This window comes from Rhodamnia argentea, chromosome 11 (genome assembly GCF_020921035.1).
Source record: "Rhodamnia argentea isolate NSW1041297 chromosome 11, ASM2092103v1, whole genome shotgun sequence".
Classification (NCBI taxonomy): domain Eukaryota; kingdom Viridiplantae; phylum Streptophyta; class Magnoliopsida; order Myrtales; family Myrtaceae; genus Rhodamnia; species Rhodamnia argentea.
Window position 1 is genome coordinate 17,335,177 of NC_063160.1, and position 24,073 is coordinate 17,359,249.

A 24,073-nucleotide genomic window follows, 5' to 3' on the forward strand; every position below is an offset into this window, starting at 1 on the left:
TACAGAAGGGCGTGAGCTGTTTAAAGGACTCGAGTAGGAACTACATTGATATCGTCTTGTCTTGACAGATTTGTGTTAAAGCATTCGGGAAAGCGCTGAAAACACAGCAGCCTCTCATGAATTAGGACACGCCACAAAGTGAAATTCAAGCCTATGGTCGTGATGGTCGTCCGTTCACCTGGATTGATCTCATCAGTTGAGCTGAAAACTCAAGACTGGGTAGCCAAATGGGTACTGAATGTTCTTAACATACATTCACAACCAGTGAAACTAACACCAGATGCCCAAAAATAGTAGTAGCATCCGGGAGTCTTTGTCGGTTGAGATCGAGTTTCATACAGGTGTTCTTTCTATACATGACAGTATGGGCCTTATATGGCAAATCTTGAAACTGATCTGGCCTAGGAACAAGCTCATTTTCAGGTCCTTTCTACTTGACTGCTATACTTTCTTGGAATTAAATACAGCATTTTTGCCGCATGCCTATGCAAACAACCAATTCTGTACCAAGTACAATTGAAATTACTCATTGTCAGGACTCACTATGCTCCGTATCTTCCTTTAGATGCTTCAGTTTGTCCTTGGTCCCGATAGACGACTCGCCAGATGTCTTAGTCTCCGCACATTCTCGTTGTTTTCTTTGTATGAGGTCATGGGGCATGGGTTGAAGTCGTGTTTGGAAAGCTCTGTACGAGAAGTAAGGCAGCAGAGTAGAAACAACCACCAGAAGAGTGGAGAGCCAATAGAGAAGACTTGGAGAAGTGGCCTCGAGAAAAACCATGTAAGCAGTTGTCGAAATTGTTGGTGAAATGTAACCATAAATCAACAGGAATATGTACCAGAAGGCAACGCTGCTCCAAATGAAGAAATGCTGGATCCAAGTGAAGTAGTTAATGGATAAAGCCATTTGACAGTTGACAGCCCATACAACACAGGTATACATGGTGACTCCGAGGACCTGAAAATCAGCTACTCTGCCGTCTCTCCTGAACGCCTGTTCAACCATCACATTGGTGGTGCAGAAGAAGATTATAATAGAACTGCCTACTCCGTTGGCCATCCAGCCAAGTATACGGGACCAACTGAAGAGGATATTCTGTTTTCCTTCTTGATATAACAAAGGATACTGCATTGTGAGAAAGCAGTAGTTTAGTAAAAATATGGCCTTGTCCTATTCTACTGAAAACTTCATTGCACAGAGAGAGAAAAGAACAAGTGACATTCCATGAAAATAAGAATACCGTGTGCCTCAGCTTTATAGGTTAGGGTCTTTCTCACTGTTATGGTCAAGTTCAGTTACAAGATGTACTTTTTTCAAATTTTATTGCTATATCACTGGCCTCAAACAGCCATTCTATCAATCAAGTGTACTATGTACTTTAGGATATCGTCCTAGGTATAATACGAAAAGCAGATTCTTATAAGAATGCTGGGGATAATGCTTGGAGCAGACATGAACGCCAAATTTGACAAAGTGGTAAGGAATGAAAGCAAGTTGAAGTGATTGCTTAAACAAAAACATCAGCCTATGCCCGAAGCAAGGACTAAAGCATTTTGTGCCATCTCTAGGTAATCATATCTGCAAAAATTTGCACCGAGGTATATCTTTTTGCTAAAGAATCAAAGTTCTTCCTAGCTTGGGAAATGGTACGGGACCAGACCGTACTAACTATCCATTCCTCACAGTTGAAATTATATGGCGCCGCTCATAGATAGATTTGCATACCTCAAGGCAAAGGCATGCAGAAACATCCTGATCGAAAACCCCAAGAGCTATGACAGGAAGTGATGTAAAGAATACATTGTAGAATGACATATCCCAATCATTGTAAGCAGGCTGACCAGAGAATGAAGCATAGGCCTCGAACCAGAACAGGGTAAGTCCAAATGCAATGTTCTTGTAGAAGAAGTAGCAAATCTGCAATATTAAGAAAGAATGTAAATTACATATAGACCACAGACATGAGCAATCTGACCCTCCACTCCTATGTCCCCGAGATACAAGAAGATATTGCATTTTGAAGCGGACAGATGGAGCATTTCATTCGACTCAAAACATGATGCAAGTGGTACAAGACTTATCCCCCATGCCTTTGACTATATCTTAAACTTATATGCTGGTCATACAATCAGCATAAGTCTATGCAAACAACATAATGTCCAAAAAAAATGCGCACATGGATAAGCAAAGATCCAGAATCTGTTGCATACAATTTTTCCATTGTATCTTGTACCTTAAAAAATAAACTTAAGCAAGGTTTTTACCATCATTGCGATTCTCCTGTAACACCAATGGCCATGCACCAGTAAGAGACGTTCCAGAAAGCGGAATTGGGCTATTGCAAAATCACTTGCCATTACAGCCTGCAATCAGCAAAAACTTGGCTTCTGAGAAATCACTTGCTAAACAATCTGATTCAAAATATAAAATCCTGAAAAAATGAATGAGAAGAAATCGGAAGGCGACATAAATTATAGAGCAGCGATGAAGTCTACATGCACCAAAGCAAACAAGACAGAGGCACTACATGTAAATTATCTCGAAACTTAAGCTAGCTTTAGAGTAATCAGCCAACATATCAAACACTTGTATCCAAGATAGAGTTCTATTCTCAGGAACAGGCAGAAGTCTATATCTCCCTAGTTGTAATTCAACTACACCACAATGGCACTTGGGAGGCCTCAGGAGGACAAACTTTCCATCATCTACTGCCATATTCTGGATAGTTCTAGTGAACAGACCAGAATCCCAGTGAATCTGGAGATAAATTGGCCTTTGTCCGCCAGGGCCATCTAGTAATCCAAATTCCACAACAAGAAAAAGGAAGAAGCTGAAAGAACAGAAAAAAGAAAATGAACTCATCTTCCATACAATGAAAACCTTAAGATCCGAAATAGAGATCACAATCTGCTGATCATACACCTCCCAGTAGCACATCCTTAGCAAACCACTATGATGGCAGGAAAATTTGCAGAGAATATGGTGGGAAATTTCACATATAGATGGCATAGTTCATAGGTATACCTGCATCCCTTCCACACCGCTAATGCCAACTCCGATGTCAGCCTCTTGAAGCATACTAACATCATTTGCACCATCACCAACTGATAACGTTGTTTTACCAAGTTTCAATTTTACCAATCTAGTAACCTGCATTTTTCTATCATATGTCTGAGAGATTATTCTTACACAGTTAAGCCAAACATTATGAAGCTTGCAATAACATCATGACCAGATACTTACAAGCGCTTTCTGCTTGGGTGAGGACCGGCAACATATAACAGAAGCACAATTGATTGCAAGATCCAGAAACATGTCCTCCAAATTCTTGGTAAGAGCAAAGTTCAAGGACTTTCCATCAATTATCAACCCAAACTCCATAGCATTTTCTTTTGCAGAAGTAAGTTGAGATTTTCCTCTTCTGATTTGCTTTGATATACTCTCCAGAGATGCCTAAAATGATTGACATTTGTAAAGGAAAAAGAACGACGAAAGAATATATCTTACATTAATGAAGATTAAATTTCCTCTACCTTTGCAAGGGCTTCCTTGTCTCCTTGTTTCTCCAACACTTCAATATCAGGTGAATCAAGAGTTATAACAATTTCTCTCATTCCTTGTCTCAGTAATCTACAAGCATACCTGCAGAAAATGGAAAGTTAGTACTTATCAACTTCCAGAAAGCAAACAAAATACTATAAGTAAGCCAATCCTTTACCCAATATTTACTGCCGTTTCCAACTTGTCACCCGTCAGCACCCATAACCTAATCTGAGCCTGGGCAAGTTTTTCAATACATTTGGGCACCTGGCACAAATAGGCAGTAATGTTTTAACATGAATTAACATAGACAAAGGGAGTAGTGTAGGGAATTTTGTTATTATAGTTAAAGCACTTTTGGCTCAATCAGAGAGACATAAGAGGAATCTTAACTCCCTCTTGAAGCTTGTCCTCAACAGCTGTAGCTCCAAGAAGGATTAATTCCCTCTCAATCTTGTCAGCAGCTGTATCTAACAAGGCATCTCTGTCGGCAGAAAGTGAAGCTTTCGCCTTTAGGAATTCATCTTCCCATAGTTCATATTCTTCTTCTTCAATCTTTCGGTATGCAATGACCATGATCCGAAGACCTGCTTGAGAATATTTGGTGATGTGATCCCTTGTCGCATGCTCAAAAAGGCGCCCGTCTTTTGAAAGCCTTTCAAACATAGCACTGATAAAGAAGAAAGAAAGAAAAGTGATCATATTAACACCAGAAAGGGAAAAAAAACCAGCTTCGCAAGTCAGATTTTACCGAAAAGCAAGTCCTACCTATCTGCACCCTTGCACAAAAGCAGCAGATCTGCCTTACTCCTTACAATCACTGACATTCTCTTGCGAGAACTACTGAATTCCAAAACATGAAGAAGCTCGTAGTTTCTGCAAAATGAAACCTAAACTGTCTAAAATGACAGCCCCAAGTCATATCATATCAAATAGCAAGACAAATATGTTAACTGTTGAAGTTGTTGTCTCACATCACTTGACAATGGGTCATCATATATAATTTGTGGTCTCCCTCCACCTATTAGCTTAAGCTTTTGGGATGGACTTTCTAATATGGAATCAAAACCAGTTAAATTCCACGTGCATCTCTTAATCTGGCTTCACGTGAGAGAGGAGTGTGTTGAAGTTGTTGTCCCACATCGCTAACTTAACCTTTTGGGTTAGACCTTCTAACATTAACTAAATAACACTATATCACCACACCTCACCAAAATTTGTAGAGGGACCACTACTCTCAACTTAAAGAAGTTTTTAAAGCATCACCCTGGCACTTGAATCAAATCTTTTTCCTACCCACGTGACTGTCATAGAGGACAATTTTGTTTAGGGGGAGGACTGGATGCAATGGAAAACAAGGCTTCCTTACTAGAACTATAAAGAAGAGTGATTTAGTGACTAAAATACTTTGTAATGTTTTAGAGATCTTCTCAGCTTTTTCTAGATGTAAAGAATGTCTCTCTTGATTTATTAACCACTGATCAGTCCATGCATAAACTCAGTCTTTGTGTCTACCGTGACAGTCATCTTCGGTAGAAGAACAATCTAAGCAGAACGCCTTTCCCTTTTAATCATCAGCCAGCATAGTTAGATGACACTAGCAAGAGCAAGTCAAAACTACAGAACAAATATTGCTTCACATGCTAAGAAACCAAGCGCATGCAAGTGCACGTGTTTTATGCATGCAGGAACGCTTGAAAAATCCGACAAAATGGAAAGTAAAAATGCACCAGTCATCTTCGAAGCTACCGATCATAGATTTAAGAAAAATGAACGAGTACCGGAACAGGCAAATGAAGGTAGCATGAAACAGTATCCCAAAGACAAACTCACCTTTCAATCTTCTCACCTCTCTCATAATCTAATTCACGCAATGATATGCTTGTTTGTACCCTTTTAAAGAATTCAAACCCAAGCTCTCTAGCAGCTATAACAAAAGCTGCCTCATCTTGTGACTCGGCTTCATAATATATATCTCCCGTCTCTCTGATCACATCTGGAATGACAGTGTGACAGATTGCGAGCACCTCAAAAAATTTCCGTATCAAGTCTGGATAAGACTCATTTACCCACGTTCCATTCATGATGCGTTCATCTCTGAAGTTAAAACCCTTGACTGAGTGTCCTATAGGCTTTCCAGAGTGAACGGCATTACCATGACTATCAATTCTCTCAATAGAAATTTCATTGGCTTCAGAAGACCAATCCTTTCTTGCCAGTGCCCTCTCCACTTCTGTCTCACCTTGTCCATATGCTATACCAGCTATTGAGCATTTAACAAACTCCATGGAGTTACACGTCAAAGTCCCTGTCTTGTCGGAAAGTATCATATGGACCTGACCAAGTTCCTCATTCAAATTAGATGTCCGTGCTCGTGCTGTTTTATCTGTAGCCTCGTAGTACATATGACGATCTTGATTAATGAAGACACTCTGAAGAACCTTCACAATCTCAATAGATACATACAGGGATATGGGAATCAGATAACCATACAACATGAGGGCAGTCAGAAAATGGAAAAATGCAGAAAGAGATGCTCTTGTTGGATCATAGAACACAGTAGTATCATCTAGGCGAAGATACCACCTTCTGTACTTTTTATCTACAAGATCTCTTCTAGTTTCAATTCCGAAAAAGAAAGATCCAACAAAAGATATAAAAATTAGAGAGCTGAAGAGGATATAGATTATCTTATCCATTCTCTTCTCAATTTTACTCCTTTTGGAACGAGGATGTGTGGCATTCTGCATCACTTTTGCATCATGGCCAGTGAAGATGACCACCCCATAGATGTAATCAGTGTTCTTAAGCTTGGAATCTCGTAGCAGAATTTGTTGTGGAGAAAGAGGATATTCTTTACCGTTGTAGTGTAAATTCCCCACGAATGAATAAAGATTGTCATTTGGATCTTCACATTTGATTACAGCTGTAAATACTTGGAGACATCTCTCATTGCGAAGTGACGATGTTACATCAAGAGATTGCCTCAACTTCAAGTTAGTTTCTCCATCTAGGTTCATGGTATCCACATAACAAATTCCATCTTCATAGCTTGATGAAAGCAACAGCAGATCAGCAGGGAAGTACTCGTCCTTATACACCTTGACAACATTGCCAACTCGGAGATTCTTCCATCTGGTCCTATGGAATGTACCGTTCCCACTATAAACTTCAACTTTCCTGTTGTTTGCTTCTATATCCTGTAAGCATTTCAAAGCTTTGTTACGAGGCAATCATTTCAGAGGGAACAATCTGTATGGAGAATTGCGAAAGTTGATACTTCCGGGAACCTAACATAGATGAAAAAGACAGCCTTGTGTTTTGCCTGAAGCAAAAGGTCTAAGTTCAGAATTCCACTATGGTGTCAGCACCATTGCACTCGTGCACAGAGCCAGAAAATGGCTAAGTAATTGCCTAGTTTGTGTGGGACAGGGTGACAGCATGGACTAGTCGAGGGTCCTAGTGAACCCATATCACCATTAACCAAAGCCAAGATCACACAAGGAAGGGCATTGAATGCTCTTGGATACAAATCAGTTACAGGAATCACGAAAATGCATCTCACTTGAGAGATGGCACTGCTGAAAGAGTTTTCCAGGTGAATTACATGCACGAAGTTGCAATGAGCCACCGTTGGACCTTAGTTATTGGACCTAATTTTGAGCATTTATGAAATCTCTATCTTTTCAACTTCTCCAAAGCCATGTTGAACTGGAGGATGGTACACACAAACTTTAGGCTCCGATTGTTTCGCGGAAAATGAATGACTTGAATTTTCCTAAAAGTGATCGCTTATATCGCTTGAAATAATTAGTCAAATGAAAGATTTCGACAACAATCTATGTCTAAACATTTTCGTGGATAACAAAAAAAAATTTCCGTTCATTTATTTTTGTAAGCGAATACAAGCGATCTTTTTTGGGAAAATATTTTCCAAATTATTCATTTTTCCATGAAACAAATGGAGCCTTAATATGTCAAGCTCAACCACATCTCCTAATAACTCATGGCGCAACCACTCGAGACTTAGAAGTCAAACAGAAAACCATATTCAGTCAGTTGTCTACGAAGTTTAGCAAAGGAAGTGGACAGGGCATTATCCTGAAACAAGAGAGTGCATTCCAAACAGTGATCGCTCCAATAGTCTCCATTTACAATAACATGCTCTCTTAACACGTTTCCCATAATGACTAAGAACCTGAAGACACCAATTATTTTTCAATTGCAGTGATGTATTAATCTGCTAAGCAGTCGCTGAAATTCAACCAAAGCGCAAAACATCACTAAAAAAGGTTAAAACTTGAATATCATCCAGACAGCAAAACCAGTAGTTTAAGAGAGGTGTACATACCTGCTCTCTTCGTTGACAATCTTCCACAGCTTCCTTGGCTATGGTAACTCCAATCACGAGCACCAGAGGCACAACAAAACTAAGTGCTGTAAAGGGGGCCAACGGACTGAAGGAAACACAAGCGACGATCAAAAAATATATGTTGGCAACTCTCCTGAACTGCTCAAACAGAGACTTGGGGACAAAATTTGCTACGGTGTACTTTGTCGTGGACACATGGTTACCCTTGTAATTCAACCGGGCTGCCGCCGGATTATCGGGGTCATTGCAGTACACTATCCTCGAGTATCCTCTCTGACCAATTTGGGCGTGTCTTTCTTCACCATGGAGACGAATGCACGAGAACGAGTAGAGCTTGCTCAAACGCAACTTTCTCCTCTGCCCTCTCGTCATTTCGAAGCACCCACCCAGATAGGCATCTGCATCCACGAAGCAGATCGATCACGAATCGATTCTTCCCAACTACGTTTCGTAAAAGCCCTCCGCAACGCACTGGTGCACCAACCTCAGGCAACTACGCGCACGCAAAACTCACCGCCGAAAATTGCAGCACACAGCATTTCAGTTCTAGTTGAATCGACGTCGTCAAACCGACATTGCCCACACGAAAGGACGGGAAAAAGCCATGGATAGAGCCAAAACACACAGTTTCACGGCCTCCTTGAGCTGCTAACAGTCGAACAGCCACGCTTCCCGGACCCGCAGCGACGAAAACTAAAAAGGGGACCGAGCGAGACGCAGAGAAAGATCAACCCACATTCATCTCCGTGTTTTTAAGCACAGAAAACTTCCCACTAACAGCGGCTCCCCGAGAATTCCTTGCTTTCGTCTCAAGTCGCGGAGGTCTCTTCCTTGTTGCTCTCAGCTTGAAATGCAGCGCGAGCGAGAGAGAGGGTGAGCTTTGTGAAGTGTGTGCGAGTGGTGTTTCTCCTCTTCCTTTTTCTTTTCCGCTTTGCCGCTAAAAGAAGCAAGGAAGGGGACGGAAAAGTCATAAGGAATGCGAAGCAGTTGGATCATTGACGTCGACGTCCACGGCCGTCGAAGACCGGAGAAAGGCGACGCGACGCGAGTCTTCGTCAACAGAAGACATGTCTCGATCTCGGCCTCCCCGCAGCTACGGCCATGCCGAGGTCGTCCTACCTCTCTACTCTCGTGGCCTTCTGCTAACTTGCGCCGCGTCCATACGGGCGCAGGCAGGATGGGTTATATTTGAATTCTTGTTTCTTTTTTTTTTCCCTAACCGCTACGTTAAAAGCATAGTTAAATATTAAAACTTCCTGTTTATGCAATTAGAATAATTGAGCTTTTGTCATTATTCAATCAAGCCATTCCACTAAAAAGTTTGATGAACTCCTACACATCGAGGATTGTCGCCTAACAAATGAAGGAGTCTCGTAATCCCATGAAAAATATCCTAAAAATTTTAAGACTACACGGCGTTCGGACGCGTTCTCGAAACATTTGCGTCGTAATTTTATCTGGATTGTAAATCTGCACTTAGGCCAGGTTCGATTTACATGTAACTCAATGGATGATCTATCATCCGAAGGCAATTGAAAAATAAAAGGGACTTATGTGGAAAGATACTCCCTTCAAATATGAAAGCCATCTTTTTCGCTTCGTAGCTAAATAGGATCATAGCTGTTTCTAAATCTAAGTGCCGATGCAATATGAGCTCGTATAGAATCCGCACCATTCAAATCAAAGCGATGCGCTATTTAGCCAATCCGTTTTTCTGAGGCTATGTTGATAAAAGTCGTGGAACGATCAAATATGTCTCATCCCATGTTTGATTCGTGTTCAAGACATGATAAAACCGCACGTAACGGGAAAATAGCCTGAACAAAAATATCTTACGTGGAATGAAGGTGCTTGATGTAGTGCAATTTCCGAATTTCATGTCCTATTCGAATAAAAAATTTAGACGACCGAAAGTAGGGGCACGAGAGATCCTAAAATCAACCGGATCTGTTTTGCTACGGTTTGGCCGGGTACGCTGAAGTATGTCGTGGGGTTTGAGGACCCCGGCGGAACTCCCCTGTTTTGATTTTTGCCCCGTCAATGGGGATTGATAGAGGGGCCCACCACCGTCCACGGGACCAACCGACATGGAGGATGCGACCCTTCGTGGGGACACAAAGGGGGCGTCCCACGTTGGCATTACACGAGGCGGCGACTTTAGTACTCCTGGCCTAAAATTTCTATTTCACAAGTAATTTTGGGGCAGAAGTTTAATAAATAACGTAATTTTTGAAGTCGATTTCTAAAGTAGAAATGTTACATGCATGCCCATCTATCAAGAACGACGAATGCTTACAATTCTTCTAGCGACGCGATGAATTTCACGCACGTTTTTTTTTTTTAATAGATTCATTCGCATATTTTCTTTTTCTTTTTTTGGAAAAAGAAGTGGGTCGGAGGTTTTATCCTAGGCTCCTCTTTGTGCATGCATGGAACAACGAGGCTTTACCGGAGGAGACATCATCATTTGTAGAATAATTCCGCTTTTCTACCCAATGTTGTATGGTAAAAATCTCAAGTGTTTCGATCGACTCTATTCTTGTCTTGTGGGGTTTCAAGAGGTCCTATGCTTACACGATTTTTGTTCCGGCTAGGTAAAAATTTAAGTTTTTCAATTGAAGATCGGGGAATTCTTCTTATGATTAGATTCAATTTTTACGTATGACCATCTAATATGGAACTTATTGTGCATTGAATAAGATCAATCAAGCGAGATATCTTAGACGTGATTGAAGAACATAATTAGTATCTCTACCTCCCCGGATTTTGTTGCAAAAACGTAGTTATTGACTGGACTACGGGCCACTTCTATAACAAGCGCCGAGCCACCGCTTTCTTGGGCGCTCCTCCATGCCCTCCGCCACCCGCCCCTCATCCCCGAGCCTTCGCCGCCGCTCTCGGCTCGACCCCACTCCTCGCGGTGAAGAGCCGGTGCGAGTTCGAATTGGAACCCCGCGATATGTTCACACTTCAAGCCCAACCCGGCAGATATTTGGCAAAACGTCCTACGGAAAGGCCAAAACTTTTTTGTTGCTCTTACTACAAAAGAGGCATGAAAAGCTCCCTCAACTTACAAATGGAGATTCTCAGCCCGGCGCATGCCACGGGCCGCTGTAACCGGTCCGGTTCGGGCAGGGCCCAGCTGAAAATGGGCCGTGCCCGGCCGGATTTCCATCTCTGGCACCTGGCACCGGCCGGCGGGCGCATCTTTCCTTACTTCTTTCTCTTTTTTATGTTTTTTTTTCGCCGGCGGCGAATCTAATCGCTCATAATTTTTCATCTGCTCGCAGAAAGGGTTGAGAAAGGACGTCGACTTTTCGTCTGAGGTTTTTTCTTACAGCTGACGGCGAAAAACGGTTGAACGCATTTGACCGCGGAATCGACAGTTGAATGGTTAAAAACGAATCCCCATGTTCCACATTTCTCTTCATTTATTGCTGCGCGCGAGAGAGAGAGAGATAGATCCGCGGAGTACATAACGGACGTATGATCGTTTCTGGGGACAAAACCAGCTCACTGACTGATCAGCTGAAGACAAAGGGGAATTGAGGAGTTGAATAGTAGCTGCCAAGTCGTCGTCGTCGTCTCTCTGAGTTTTTCCGCATTAAGCTCGATTCGGTCCCGGCCGAGGGCACCCCTCTTCGTTCTTCGCGTAAAGGTTGGAACTTTGCCCGGTACCTCGAATCCCTAGGTCCGTGCTGGCCGCTCTCCTCTCGATTTACGTGTTTCTTGTCATTGGGTGTTGTGATGATTCTATTTTTGCCCGATTGGGTTGAGTTCTTTCGATGATTTTGCCTGGCTTGATTGGATTTCTGTTTGGTTTCGGTTCTTGTGCCGCCTGAGGTTCTCTGGGAGAAATTTTCTGTTCCGTTCGCTCGATTCGCTGCTCGGTTTGGCATAGTTGAGTACAATGTTGGGCATGTATTGAGGAGGAGTCTTGAATAACAGCTCGAGCATAGGGTTCCTCTTCCTAATTATATTTGGGATGAAGCTAATTGCAAATTCGCTGTTTTTACCTATAGTTAGCATGCTCAATTAAAGCCAGTTCAAACCAGTGAATTTATTTCTTGATGTACTTGAGACTTAGCATTGTCTTTTCATAGCAACAAGCAATTGTCAAGTTTTCGTCTTTTCAAGAACACCAACTTTCAAATGAATTAGGGTGTGATATGCAAGACCTTCTGCCCTGTGAAAGAGATTGTGTGTGATGTATATAAGTCAAGAGTTGGGAGCCAACTCCAATGCTCAATGCAAAACACTTCTTTTAAGGGGCGATTTGCATAGTATATCGGGCTTTGTGTCACGATAGATATCAAATTTGCGGACCCCTCAGTGTGGAGGCCATTCAGATCCTGCATTATTTGTCACCATGGGTTGATGTAGCTTGAGCTATTGGTGGGCTAAGCTGTTGTGTCATCATCCATGGCTTTCAGAATTGCATATTGAACGGATTGTATATGTGTGAAGCACTGACTAGTGTGCCAAGAACATCGTAGCAACATGGTGAGTTTGCGAGTGAGACCCAAGCCTTATGAGGAGTGGGGAAGTTGAGAGGGTAAAGGCACTGCAAGTGCGAGACTGAGAATTTCCTAAGGCAGCCCTAGTGAACTTGTATGTTGGTAAGGTGGACCTGAAAACGATTAGACCTGTTGGAAGATATCAGATAACATGACATGTAGTGAACAAAAAACTATCGTAGAAATAGTTGGTCTATTTAAAAAATTTATGAAGGATTTCGTTAACGATTGCCCCAAGAGCACTTGTCAAGCAACTATTTAAGGAAAATTTGTAACTTTCAATGCATTGGCTGTCTCGCAGCATGAGTATTGTTTTGGAAGGTGCATTGTTTCTTATTTAGTATGCTTAACAAGTGCCCGGGATACTCGTTAACAAGATGGTTTTGTGTATTTTGATATCCTTTTAGGAGGCATATTGAGAAGTTCGAGTCCCAGAAAGTGTCCACTATTGTGTGTGCTTTTGTGATGTAGAATGAAGGTTGGACAGAGAAGGGAGATTAGGGACGGCCTTCAAGATATTTAGCCTATTGATGATATGTCCATTTACCAAGATTCAAATTATATTCCCCGAAGGGAACCAAATCTGCCTAATGGATTGGGCAGACTATGGTAGGTAGTTTTCTTGGGCCAAGACCTCATAATCGATTAATCTGTAGTTTGTAATAAATGAACACCGAACTTAAAACTTATGTCATGGCCGATGATTTGAAACTGCAGCTCTTGTTCATATATGCTTTCCAGAGTTTCTGTTTCAGCAATTTTCTTGCTAGTTATGTAATATTTCGACCTAGCAACTTCATTCAGTGATGTTGTCCCTTCTGTATTTATTTTCTAGTATCCTAAACTTAGGTATAATGTGCTTCCTATGAGAATTTCTACCAATTCTTTTTATTCATCAAGTTCATCCTAGTCCCATCGAGATTACTGCCTTAGCCTTGTCCTATTATCTGCATAATGAGATTTGTGGTTTATTGACTCCTCTTCCGGTCATTTAAAACCTTATACATGTGCATGTGTTATTTTGTCTTTCCAATTAATTATACCTACAATCTTGCTTCTTGCATTTATGTACGATTTTCCTAACATTTCTGGCCTGGACTGGGGTTTGTATTTCTTTCCAGCATGTGCTTGATTGGATTTGCAGATTTCACAAGCAATTGTACTTTGGTGGACTGCAGAGTTGCAGAAGACATTGGTCCCATCTAGAAGATATACATCTTTATTCAGAGAGGAGCGTCAGTGGTGTTCGGCTGGACAGTGTTATAAGTAGAAGTAATTGTTGCCTTGCCTGGGCTGAAACTCCCGCGGCATTAGGCCTTCCTTCCAGGGGTCAATTTTTTTTGTTGCTTTATTACACTTCCTAAAAATGCTTGAACATGTACAGTCTCTTCCTCTTCTCAAAGTAAGAGGAGTCGTAAGCACTCTTTACACTGTGTGTGTAATTCCTGAGATAAGCCAGTGATTTTAGGATCGGATGGTTGTGCATGCCATACGAATTGCTCGGTCTACAATTGTTTTAATGGAGTCACCAGAAGCGTTTGTTTCTCCTTGCTGAACAAAGGAGCCATGCTTCGGAATTGGAAGAAACCCCACAATTTGATGCTTTGCTATTAAGTGTACATATTGTGCATCTTCTTCAAAAAGTAGGGTTATGGTCCAAAAGAAACCATGGAGCATACACCAGATAAAAAGTTCCCCCTCAATGCAAAGGACTATAAGCTTTATGAGGAAGTTGGTGAAGGTGTCAGTGCTACTGTCTACAGGGCTCTCTGCATTCCACTTAATGAAACAGTTGCTATCAAGGTGCTTGATCTTGAGAAGTGTAATAATGATCTGGTATGTGCTCTGCTTTCTCCATGGTCTGTTGAGATTTTCTTTTTGTATATTCTCATTCCAAGTGGCTTTGGTACCTTTTCAATTGTGATCATATTGTACTCATCTTGTGATATAACAGGATGGAATACTTTGCAGCACGATTTCAGCTTGCTTCACTTTTTTTTAGGAACTCATTTTGCATGCATCCATGCTAATAAGTATTTTTTTTCTGTTTTGGATAGAATGTCTAATGAGTTTTTGCTTGTCTACTTTTTGCTACCAATCTATGTCTAGACTGATTATTTTTGGTAGCTATCAAGGTTCTGCACGGGATTGATTTTAACTTACAAGTTTTGGCTTTTTCTTTTCCTTTTAGTGTTTGAGATTCCAATTTTATCTAATACTAAGCACCTCTTATCTTTAATATTCCTGCATATAGACATCTAAGGGCATTTAGAATCATTTGAAATTTTTAGTACGATATTTACTATACTTCATACGTTTCGGATATAGCACGCCCCCCTTTTTTACCATAAGAAATCCACATTTTGACACCTAAGATTCCGTAATGAGTAGATACTTCCGCAGGAGCATAATCAATTTTTTGGTTAAATGCATTACGAGATGTTTTTCCATACTTTCCACATTCAGTAATAGCTATTTCCGCACCTTCTGATTGACCTGAACAACATATACGGATCCCCTCAACCCCTTTTTTCATTACTAAAGGAATATCTTTCACTATATTACTATATATAGAACGAAATATTAATATCTTTCTCTTTTAAAGTGGCAAGAAAGTCAATTGAGCACTACTTCAAAAAAGCCAACACTAGGCGGGCCCTAATTGGGTGGCTGATCTAGAAAAAAGAAGAAGATGGTTTTGTTGCTTCATCTTCTGGTACCTCTTATGTATGACTAGCCAAACTAAACAGAAGTGTCCACCTTGTATCGGTCATTAATGACATAACAAGCACATCTTCATGTACCGGTGTAATGAAAAATTAGAATGAACATAAAATGAGATTAGGCACATACAAGTAGATTAAGTTATTAGGTGAAGCTAAAAAGTACACAATCATCTGATGCCAAGGTAGACATATTAATGATGTAGCAAGGGTCAAATTCAGTAGGTGTTTGAAGTTTGAACTGACGTATTTATAACATATGCCAAACATGGAATTAGTTGCGTAAAAGTTCCAAACAGAACTATTTTTATTTATATCTACTGTAGTTTAGATTGTGTACTTTTGCATGTTCAGTAGCTTTTAATATAATATCTATTTGGCAAAGGTAAAATATGTCCAATTGAAGGACAGATAGGTGTGTGCGAGTGAGGTTTGGAATCATAAAAACATTGTCCAAATCATGGTGGTTGGGGTGGGGTGGGGTGGGGTGGGGGGATACATTGATTGTGATCATGTGAGAGAGCTGAGTCCTCTTCACTAACAGCCGCTAACCTCGAAGACGTGTTCATTTGGACTAACTTTAATCTAGAGAAAAGAAGAAGTAGGTTTTTTTGCATCATCTTCTGGTACCTCTTATGTATGACTAGCCAAACTATACAGAAGTGTACACCATGGGTCGGTCATTAATGACATAACAAGCACATCTTCATGTACCGGTGTAATGAAAAATTAGAATGAACATAAAATGAGATTAGGCACATGCGAGTAGATTAAGTTATTAGGTGAAGCTAAAAAGTGCATGGGCATCTCTTTACCAAAAAAAAATAAAAGTACATGAGCATCTAATGCCAAGGTAGACATATTAATGATGTAGCAAGGGTCAAATTCAATAGGTGCTTGAACTGACGTATTTGTAACATATGCCAGACGTGGAATTAGTTGCGTAAAAGTTCCAAATTAGGACAATTTTTATTTATATCTACTGTAGTTTAGATTGTCTACTTTTACATGTTCAGTAGCTTTTATCTATTTGGCAAAGGTAAATGTTCAATTGAAGGACATATAGGTGTGTGCGAGTCTCATAAAAAGATTGTCCAAATCATGGTGGGGTGGGGCAGGGTAGGGGGGATACATTGATTGTGATCATGTGAGAGAGCTGAGTCCTCTTCAATAACAGCCACTAACCTCTAAGACATTTTCATTTGGACTAACTTTGATCGTGCGGATTAGGGCTTTTTTCCCCCTTTGTCACTTCATTTCCTCTGAGCAGATATGTAAGAGCTAGAGATGAAATGACATTTGGATCAATCTCTTTTTTCCTTTGCTATGTGAAGACATGTTTGAGCTCTGAAGATCTTTTGAGTCGGGTTTAAAAATATTGAAAACAAGTGTCCTCATGTACTTAAGCAGCTTTCTCTCTTAATAAGATTCATCTTACGAAAAATAATGAAGACAAGTGATGAACTGTAATTTCAATTGCAAAATCTAGTTTAAGAGATAAATTTTCTATATATTTCCTTCAACATTGACAAAATTTAAGTAAATATTCTAATGGTGATCTTTTTTTTCCCCAATTCATGCATCTTTCTCATGACTTTGCACAGGATGGTATCCGGCGAGAGGTACAGACAATGAGTTTGATTAATCATCCAAATCTATTGCGTGCGCATTGCTCCTTCACTGCTGGCCACAGCCTTTGGGTTGTCATGCCATACATGGCTGGAGGATCCTGTCTTCACATTATGAAATCTGCTTACCCAGAAGGTCTTGAAGAGCCAGCTATTGCCACTTTGTTGCGCGAGGTTCTCAAGGCACTTGTGTATCTCCATGCACATGGACATATTCATAGGGATGTGAAGGTGCTTTGCTTGCTATCTGCACCTTCTTTTCTGGTCCAATTCATGTAGTTTTTTTTTTTTTTCTATATTAACGTGACATTCTTATGTTATCAATATTCACCATGAATGCAGTCAGGGAATATATTAATCGATTCAAATGGTGCAGTCAAGTTAGCAGATTTTGGAGTGTCGGCATGCATGTTTGATACTGGAGATAGACAACGGTCCAGAAATACCTTTGTCGGGACTCCATGCTGGTAAATTTGCCTTTGAATTGTTGTAATGCAATGTGACAGTCCAATGTGTTTTCAGTAGTATGATTTATTATCATTTGTTGTAATCCAATGCAAGGCAAATGCATTTTCAGTAGTATGATTTATTATCATATACTTAACTGCACTCTATCCTCCCAGGATGGCTCCTGAAGTCATGCAGCAATTACATGGATATGACTTCAAGTGAGTGCATTGCTTATGTCTTCAACCCCTCTTTTATGTTCCCTTTGTTTCTAATGCCTAAAGTTGATTTTTTAATTTAATTTTTTATGATTGAACTTAAGTTATCGTTTGTTTTTTTAACAGAGCAGACATCTGGTCCTTCGGAATAACAGCACTTGAACTTGCACATGGGCATGCCCCATTTTCCAAGTATCCACCAATGAAAGTAAACCTTTGTTTTTTCCTTTGAGACTGGTGGACATGGACTAGATGTGGTCTTTAGCTTTTCTTACACCTTTAACTCTTTCTGTAGGTTCTGCTGATGACCTTACAAAATGCACCTCCAGGCCTGGACTACGAGAGAGATAAGAGATTTTCAAAGGTGTGTTTATCTAGAAGAAATTATTGTTGTATACCAAATCATTGAAGTTAATCACTGTGATCATGTATGGTTCTAATGGTGCCTTACTGTATTAGTCTTTCAAAGAGATGGTGGCCACTTGCTTAGTAAAGGACCCCAAGAAACGTCCCACTTCAGAGAAGCTTCTGAAGCACAGTTTTTTTAAACATGCACGCTCTACTGAATGTCTAGCACGAACCATTCTCGAGGGCCTCGCTCCTCTGGGTGAGCGCTTTAAGATGCTGAAGGTCTCTTGCTCCTAACTTTGGCAATCTATAGTCTATTGTACCACAAGGCCTTTCCCATGCAAGTGTGCATATGCTCTGACATTTTTCGGATATTCAGGCACAAGAAGCTGCTCTTCTTGTTCAGAATAAGGCTCTCTATGAAGACAAGGAGCAATTATCACAGGTAAGGACTATGGCTTCCCCATGATGCATGCTCTGATAGCATGCAACATGTGCTGGTCAGAATGCAGAACAATTCAGCACATTGCTATTTGCTTTTGTTTGTCCCAACTTATCAAAAGTCAAAAGTACTTTTTGACTTCCTGTCTAGCTCTACATTTATGTTCGTACTTTGGAAAATGATGGAAAAAACTACATGTTATTCTGCGTGTAATGTTACTATGCTATGAAAGTTTCAGTTGCTTATTATTAAAAAGAAGTCAAAGTGCATGCACCACAAGATTTGCATTATGTAAAAAGTCCAAAGTAAATGTCATTCCAAACAAATGTGCAATAAGTTCCAAAGATTTTCTTTGCACTGAATATGATGAAATGGTGCTTAAGCGGTTCTTGAAATGGCTTTTGCGCTTTCCTGCTTAAGGAGATTTTTTGTGCTCTTTGGACAGGTATATGGTTTAAAGTAATAGAAGCATACATTACTTAAAAAAAGATAAACTGCACGGCTGCTGGACTTAAATCCTATTTCCTTTTCTATAAGTAGGTAATCATAATGAGCTATTGCTTTAAACTGATGTACTCAATTTTTCCCCCTGCTGCATATGAAAATCTTGGAGGTTAATTAAGTTGTTCTAAATGTTCCTTGAACATTTAAGAACTCCTCTGAAGTTTAGGGTCTGTTTGTACATTCATGACTTGTGAGTAATGAGGAGCCAATGATCTGCATGCAAAATTTTCACTACAAATGAGAGGGCTGAAGGATATCTTATTGCAACGTAGAGGGACTAAATGGCTTAATTATTGCCTATGCGCATTTTTCTTTCTGTTTCTTTTAATTCCCCACTCAAGTGATGCTTTGAAAAGCGGTCTTGTATTTAAACATTAGTAAGTTGCTGAAGAAGGATTTCCTAATTCATCTATGCTGCTATGTATGCAGTACTGTAGAATCTTTATTTAATAGTTTCCCTTGCTTAGATGCTTGCTCTTTTGTTGCAATGTTTTACTACAAATTACTCGTTTGCTGCAGCAAGAATACATAAGAGGAATTAGTGCATGGAATTTCAACCTTGAAGATCTGAAAAGTCAGGCTGCCCTTGTGAGTATTTTAATTCTTGTCTGATGTCTATATTAGTTCTTACTCAAAATGAGATTTTCACTTGCTAAGATACTTATCTCTTGACATTTGTTGATGTCAGATTCAGGAAAATGATGGTGTGCCAAATAGTGAGGACTCTCATGCATCCATAAAGCAGGAGAGACATGATGCTTCTGGGAGATGCACAGAGAGAATGTCGCCTGAGATGGTCAACCATTCAAACACTCTGTCTGGTCCGGAGGTATCACCTATTCTGCTGTGTAAACGTGTAATCATGATGTTTTGAACTCTCTATTGTAAAGTGGTCTTCTTTTGAACATTATCAGGAACTGCCTTAACTATTTTTCTTCTGATAAATATTATTGACCTTTTGTTCCAGGATGCTTTAAATGATCTTCATGACTTGAAGAGCTCACTTGCTTCATTTCCTATGAAACCACTTCAAGCACTCAAGTATGACTGCTTCATCTTTATTCTTTTTCACTCTCCTTCATGTTCATTTTCCTTCCCCTTTCAAACTTCATGCGACTCATGTTTTTTTAATTATTCATTTGCCTTTTCTATCCCGAGAAATTAAGTGCCATTGTTTCTCAGCCTGATGAAATTATCTTGCTTTATGCTTATTGTTTTCCATGCATTCCTTTTGGTCATCAAGAACTATAGAAGATCCAACGAGAATTGATCTGCCCTTCTGTTTTCAGTCTTTTTCACCTTTTACTGGAGCCATAACTTTTGATGCAGAGATTGTTTTGATGTTGGTGAGGACAATGTAAATATGAGTCCTAGCTGGGATGACACTCGATCAGATTCTGATGAACAGCTTCCCACAAAATCCTCACCAAGAACTGTCCATCAGGATGCTGGTAGAAATGACTACGACAACAATGATGATTTTGTACGAAGGAGATCTTTACCACATCAGGAGATTCCAAATCATAAGAAATTCTTAAGCGGTCCATTAATACAGGATACTGTCGCCTCTGCTAAGAAGATTATGGACAACGGGGACAGGTAACTTTTGCTAAGTCGAACCTATTTCTTTTCCTTTTCTTTTCCTAAAATCCTAATTTTTCAATATAACGACTAATTGCTTTAAATTTTATGTCAATTTATGGGCAATAATAGTAAGGAGCACATAGAGGCATTTGTAAGAGGCGTTCCTATTGCATATGTCGATTTTTTGGGAATAGCAGAAGGGAATGCATAGATGCCTGTTGCTTGTCTGCCGAGGCGGTTGATTTTGTAAGGGATTGGTGAGGTAGTTCTGACATTATTCCACATGTTATTGAAGTCATGTATGTAAGGGAACTCCTTAGGGACAACACAGTATGATGCTAATCGAGGATAAGACAATACGTGTGGTTTAAGGGGGTTTAGACAGTTAAATGACGACCTTAGGACCATTCAGAAGATATCAGTGATTAAGAAAAGAAAGGTGTAAGTTATGGAGGACACTTCCAGATCCTGTACAGGATATTTGATATGTAGGTCTTGAAACTGGGAAGTGTCTCGGTTTTGCTAGCTGTGATGCCTCATACTACTCTTAGGATTTGAAAGTAAACCACATCTAATAATCTCCATCCCTTGCTTATTTGGGTGAACTACTGAGAAAACATCTTCATGGCTACAGCATGCTGTGAGAAAGATGATTTTCATAGTGTCTGCTTGTCATCATCATCAACATTACCTTTATCCCAAGCTAGTTGGGGTCGGCGGTATATGAACCCAAAAATAAACAAAATAAAAGCAAGACCGATTGAGGGAAAAGAAATAATTATATAAAAATAAAGATAAATATATAAAAATAAAAAATAGAAATAGAAATATATAAATAGTGTCTGCTTGTAGAGCATGAGATTTATCGAGTTCAGTTCCTTGAATGCGATCTCAGGGATCGTTTGCAACCAAAATATCAATCTGAGCGAAACTATAGTGGGCCTCTGTTCTATCGCCAAAGGAAAGACACTAATTCTTTGTCACCTGGTAAGTCATGGTCGTTTCGAGCTCTTCTTATGATTAATGATAGTTTCCCGGTAGGTGAAGATAACCAGTTTTATTGATTGTAATCTCTAATGTTGAGCAGAGGATACATCAGAAGGAGCAGTTATCCAACGTAAGGGCCGTTTTAAGGTCACTTCAGCAGATGTTAGTCCTAAGGTAATTGGGTCTCATATCTGGTCCCAACTGGCCTTTTATTCTTTTAACTGTTAGAAAGAATTGGTTTTTCTTAATCCAATCCACTCAAAACATGAGTTGATCTTGTCACTTATCTGCCTATTGTTTATCTGGTATAAGTCCCAGCTCTGAGGTATCTGAATTCTGCAGCTCAAATGCTTACTCATCTCAAATTTAACTTTCAGATTAAACACTCACGTCCTTCAAATTCCCATTCCCATCTTGCAAAAGTTTATACTTTGGGAAACTCGTAATATGCAAATTTATGCAGTTCCATGATACTCAGAGACTAAATCTTTATGGCTCGATAACAACTTTCTTGCTTGTCTCCCATTCAGGGTATGATGAACTGCTCCTCTGGCTTAGCGTGTGGTGGTTCATCCAGTTCAATGACCCCAAACCTGGCAGCCGCCCTTCTCCCTTCGTTGCAGTGCATTTTGCAGCAGAACATCATGCAGAGGGTATTTGTCTACTTGTGCTATGCTCTGATTGGTCTCCTATCATTTGATTAGTTGCTAAAAGAATGAAGTGCATGACAGGAAGAAATCACTAAGCTTATCAAATACACGGAGCAAATTTCTGGTAAAGATGTCATTGTTGAAAATTTTGTACTTTTACTCCGTAGATATCTGTTTCTCATTTAATGTGAAACAGGTAATCAAGGGGACTTGGCCGAGGTGGGCACCAACAATTCTCTGCAGGCACAGGTCATCTCCTTGTCTTAGGACATGCAATAATTACAGTTCCCGTATAGCTTCTACACTGTAATTTAAGGGCAACTCTCAGTTTTAAGAACTTGGAAGCTACAATTTTTGGTGTTAAAGACTGCCACCAACCTGCAATGGACAAAGCTGGTCATCTGATATGCACTTGAAATATCATTTGATACCCAATAGGGTTTTGCTTGTCGCCTGAAAAGGCACTGGAATTGCTAGAGAAAGAGCATGTTACCTCTCATCGGAAAGTTATGGGATTGCTCTGTAGTGAAATTTGGCACAACTTTTCATGGCGGACTAAATGGCCTGCGCTGAAAAACCCTTGTGCCAAAAAAGCCTTGTGCCTTTCATTTTGTCAATTTCGAAGTTGGACTTCGAATTGACTAGGCCACTAACTGTGTCATCCATTGCTTGTATACGTTTTCCTTTTGCTTTCACACTTTGAATGCTGTATAACATGCGCAAGCATGTAAGATGCCATCTAGTTTGATACTTCAATAAATCTCTAACTCACAGGTATCTTGTGCTTCTACAAGAGAAAAAGAATTGCAGTCCCAGTCTACGCATCTGCAGCAATGGTATGTTTGTATTTCATTTATCTATGCCACAAATTTTCTTGTAGCTGCTTATAGATAGTGTATTTGCTTAAAATGTTACTCTATAATCGCTTTGTGGATGGCAGTGTTACAAGCCTTGTTGAGGAGCTGCAGAACCTGAAACGGAAAAATGCCCAGGTGAGAACCTTAGCTGAATACAGTGGACCTCTATAACAACAGAACCTTCGCATTGTAACCTCTCTTGTACCAAGAGTTTTTCCTTTCCGAAATCAAAAGCGCTGCATTGAGCTCTATTCTTGTTATTGTTTGTGATTATTGACTTATGACTATTAGGATTTTCTAAAACGCCTGCTTGCTAAGTGTACTCTTCCTGTTTCACTGTACGATGTGTTGTTTTCACTGAGTTATGAGCTGGCTTTTACAGTTGGAGAAGCAGCTGAATGCTTTGACAAACCGAGACAAGAGGATAAGAGGGATGACCAAAGCATGATGTGTTCACATCTTCAACTTATTCTTTTATGGCAACATTTTTGGTCGATCAGCAAGTGACCGAGCATTATGCCCGGATTGGATGGTGTACTCTTCCCATCCGCTTGAAGGTTTGAAGGGCTGACCCCGCAAAGTTTTGAGACGTCTTTCCTTGAGTTGCAGCTTGTACATGGAATCTGTTAAAAAATATGGCAGATGCTCACCATCTCTGTGTCTGTCTGTCTGTCCATAATTAAGTGTGTCTTTGCTCCCTGCTCGCATTATGGGACTCCCGCTACCGTAGACAGCTCTTAGTCGGTCAATAATGCAATTGAATTAATTCCCTCATAATTTGTGTACACGTCACCCTTTTATGGTTTCTCTCTGATTATTGTCAAGATTCAAGAAAGAGCTCTCTTTCTATTGCAAATCAGGCCTTCTGAGCAATAGACATTGCATAGATGGGATCTGCTGCCCTTGCTTTCGAAAGGTAATCGTGCCTTGAAATTCAGCCAAAAATGAGGGGTTGTTGGGGGCGGCGCCATGATGTGCCCAGCCATCATATTAGGCAGTCATAGTTGATGACGAGCACTGTATGTCCCGTGCAAATTCGAACATTGGGGCGGATCTATCGCGAACCAAAAATGTTCTCGATTCTCGAACATGAACACAGCATGACGATGTGTTGCTATTGCTTCATAATTATATTTGCTGGCAGCTAGTTCAAGCTTTTGCCTCAGGATGTCTGTCGTGCTTCAACAGAGTAGGCGAAGAGCTGCCATGAACTTCCGACTTTAGTGTGAATCTCGGTGATCAGTCTCCAGATAAC

General features: G+C 40.3%; 2 protein-coding genes across 9 annotated transcripts; one reads left to right on the forward strand and one right to left on the reverse strand.

The window, feature by feature from the left end:
* Positions 1-232: 232 nt before the first annotated feature.
* On the reverse strand, positions 233-8,659 carry LOC115751108 (probable phospholipid-transporting ATPase 8). The gene is made up of 11 exons (XM_030688827.1): positions 7,893-8,659; positions 5,375-6,741; positions 4,310-4,417; positions 3,935-4,211; positions 3,720-3,808; positions 3,535-3,643; positions 3,245-3,454; positions 3,026-3,151; positions 2,266-2,364; positions 1,727-1,918; positions 233-1,126 (listed from the first exon to the last, which is right to left on the reverse strand). The coding sequence occupies exons 1-11, from the start codon at positions 8,283-8,285 to the stop codon at positions 533-535; spliced, it is 3,564 nt and encodes a 1,187-aa protein (XP_030544687.1). The 5' UTR covers positions 8,286-8,659; the 3' UTR covers positions 233-532.
* A 2,514-nt stretch (positions 8,660-11,173) lies between these two features.
* LOC115751109 (serine/threonine-protein kinase BLUS1) lies at positions 11,174-23,592 on the forward strand. 8 transcript variants are annotated; one of them, XM_048272142.1, is made up of 22 exons: positions 11,174-11,604; positions 12,838-13,039; positions 13,552-14,266; positions 16,758-17,012; positions 17,124-17,248; positions 17,405-17,449; positions 17,573-17,654; positions 17,742-17,810; positions 17,906-18,076; positions 18,174-18,239; positions 19,260-19,328; positions 19,429-19,569; positions 19,708-19,781; positions 20,070-20,339; positions 21,220-21,311; positions 21,409-21,485; positions 21,842-21,964; positions 22,043-22,085; positions 22,158-22,204; positions 22,736-22,797; positions 22,902-22,953; positions 23,201-23,592. In XM_048272142.1, exons 3-22 carry the CDS (start codon positions 14,099-14,101, stop codon positions 23,264-23,266), a joined length of 2,097 nt encoding a protein of 698 aa, XP_048128099.1. In that variant the 5' UTR covers positions 11,174-11,604; positions 12,838-13,039; positions 13,552-14,098; the 3' UTR covers positions 23,267-23,592. The 8 variants fall into 8 exon arrangements, with proteins under 8 accessions (XP_048128099.1, XP_048128092.1, XP_048128098.1 ...); XM_048272135.1 differs by having other exon boundaries at positions 11,175-11,604; positions 22,158-22,210; XM_048272141.1 differs by having other exon boundaries at positions 11,175-11,604; positions 21,412-21,485; positions 22,158-22,210.
* Positions 23,593-24,073: the final 481 nt, after the last annotated feature.

Coding starts and splice junctions, on each gene's coding strand:
- LOC115751109 (XM_048272135.1), top strand. CDS start 14,099: ATGGAGCATACACCAGATAAAAAGTTCCCCCTCAATGCAAAGGACTAT. Junction 17,450..17,572: donor TTACATGGATATGACTTCAA/GTGAGTGCATTG, acceptor TTTTTTTAACAG/AGCAGACATCTGGTCCTTCG. Junction 18,077..18,173: donor AGCGCTTTAAGATGCTGAAG/GTCTCTTGCTCC, acceptor TCGGATATTCAG/GCACAAGAAGCTGCTCTTCT.
- LOC115751108 (XM_030688827.1), bottom strand. CDS start 8,285: ATGACGAGAGGGCAGAGGAGAAAGTTGCGTTTGAGCAAGCTCTACTCG. Junction 4,212..4,309: donor TTGTGCAAGGGTGCAGATAG/GTAGGACTTGCT, acceptor CTTCTTTATCAG/TGCTATGTTTGAAAGGCTTT. Junction 3,644..3,719: donor GAAACGGCAGTAAATATTGG/GTAAAGGATTGG, acceptor CATTTTCTGCAG/GTATGCTTGTAGATTACTGA.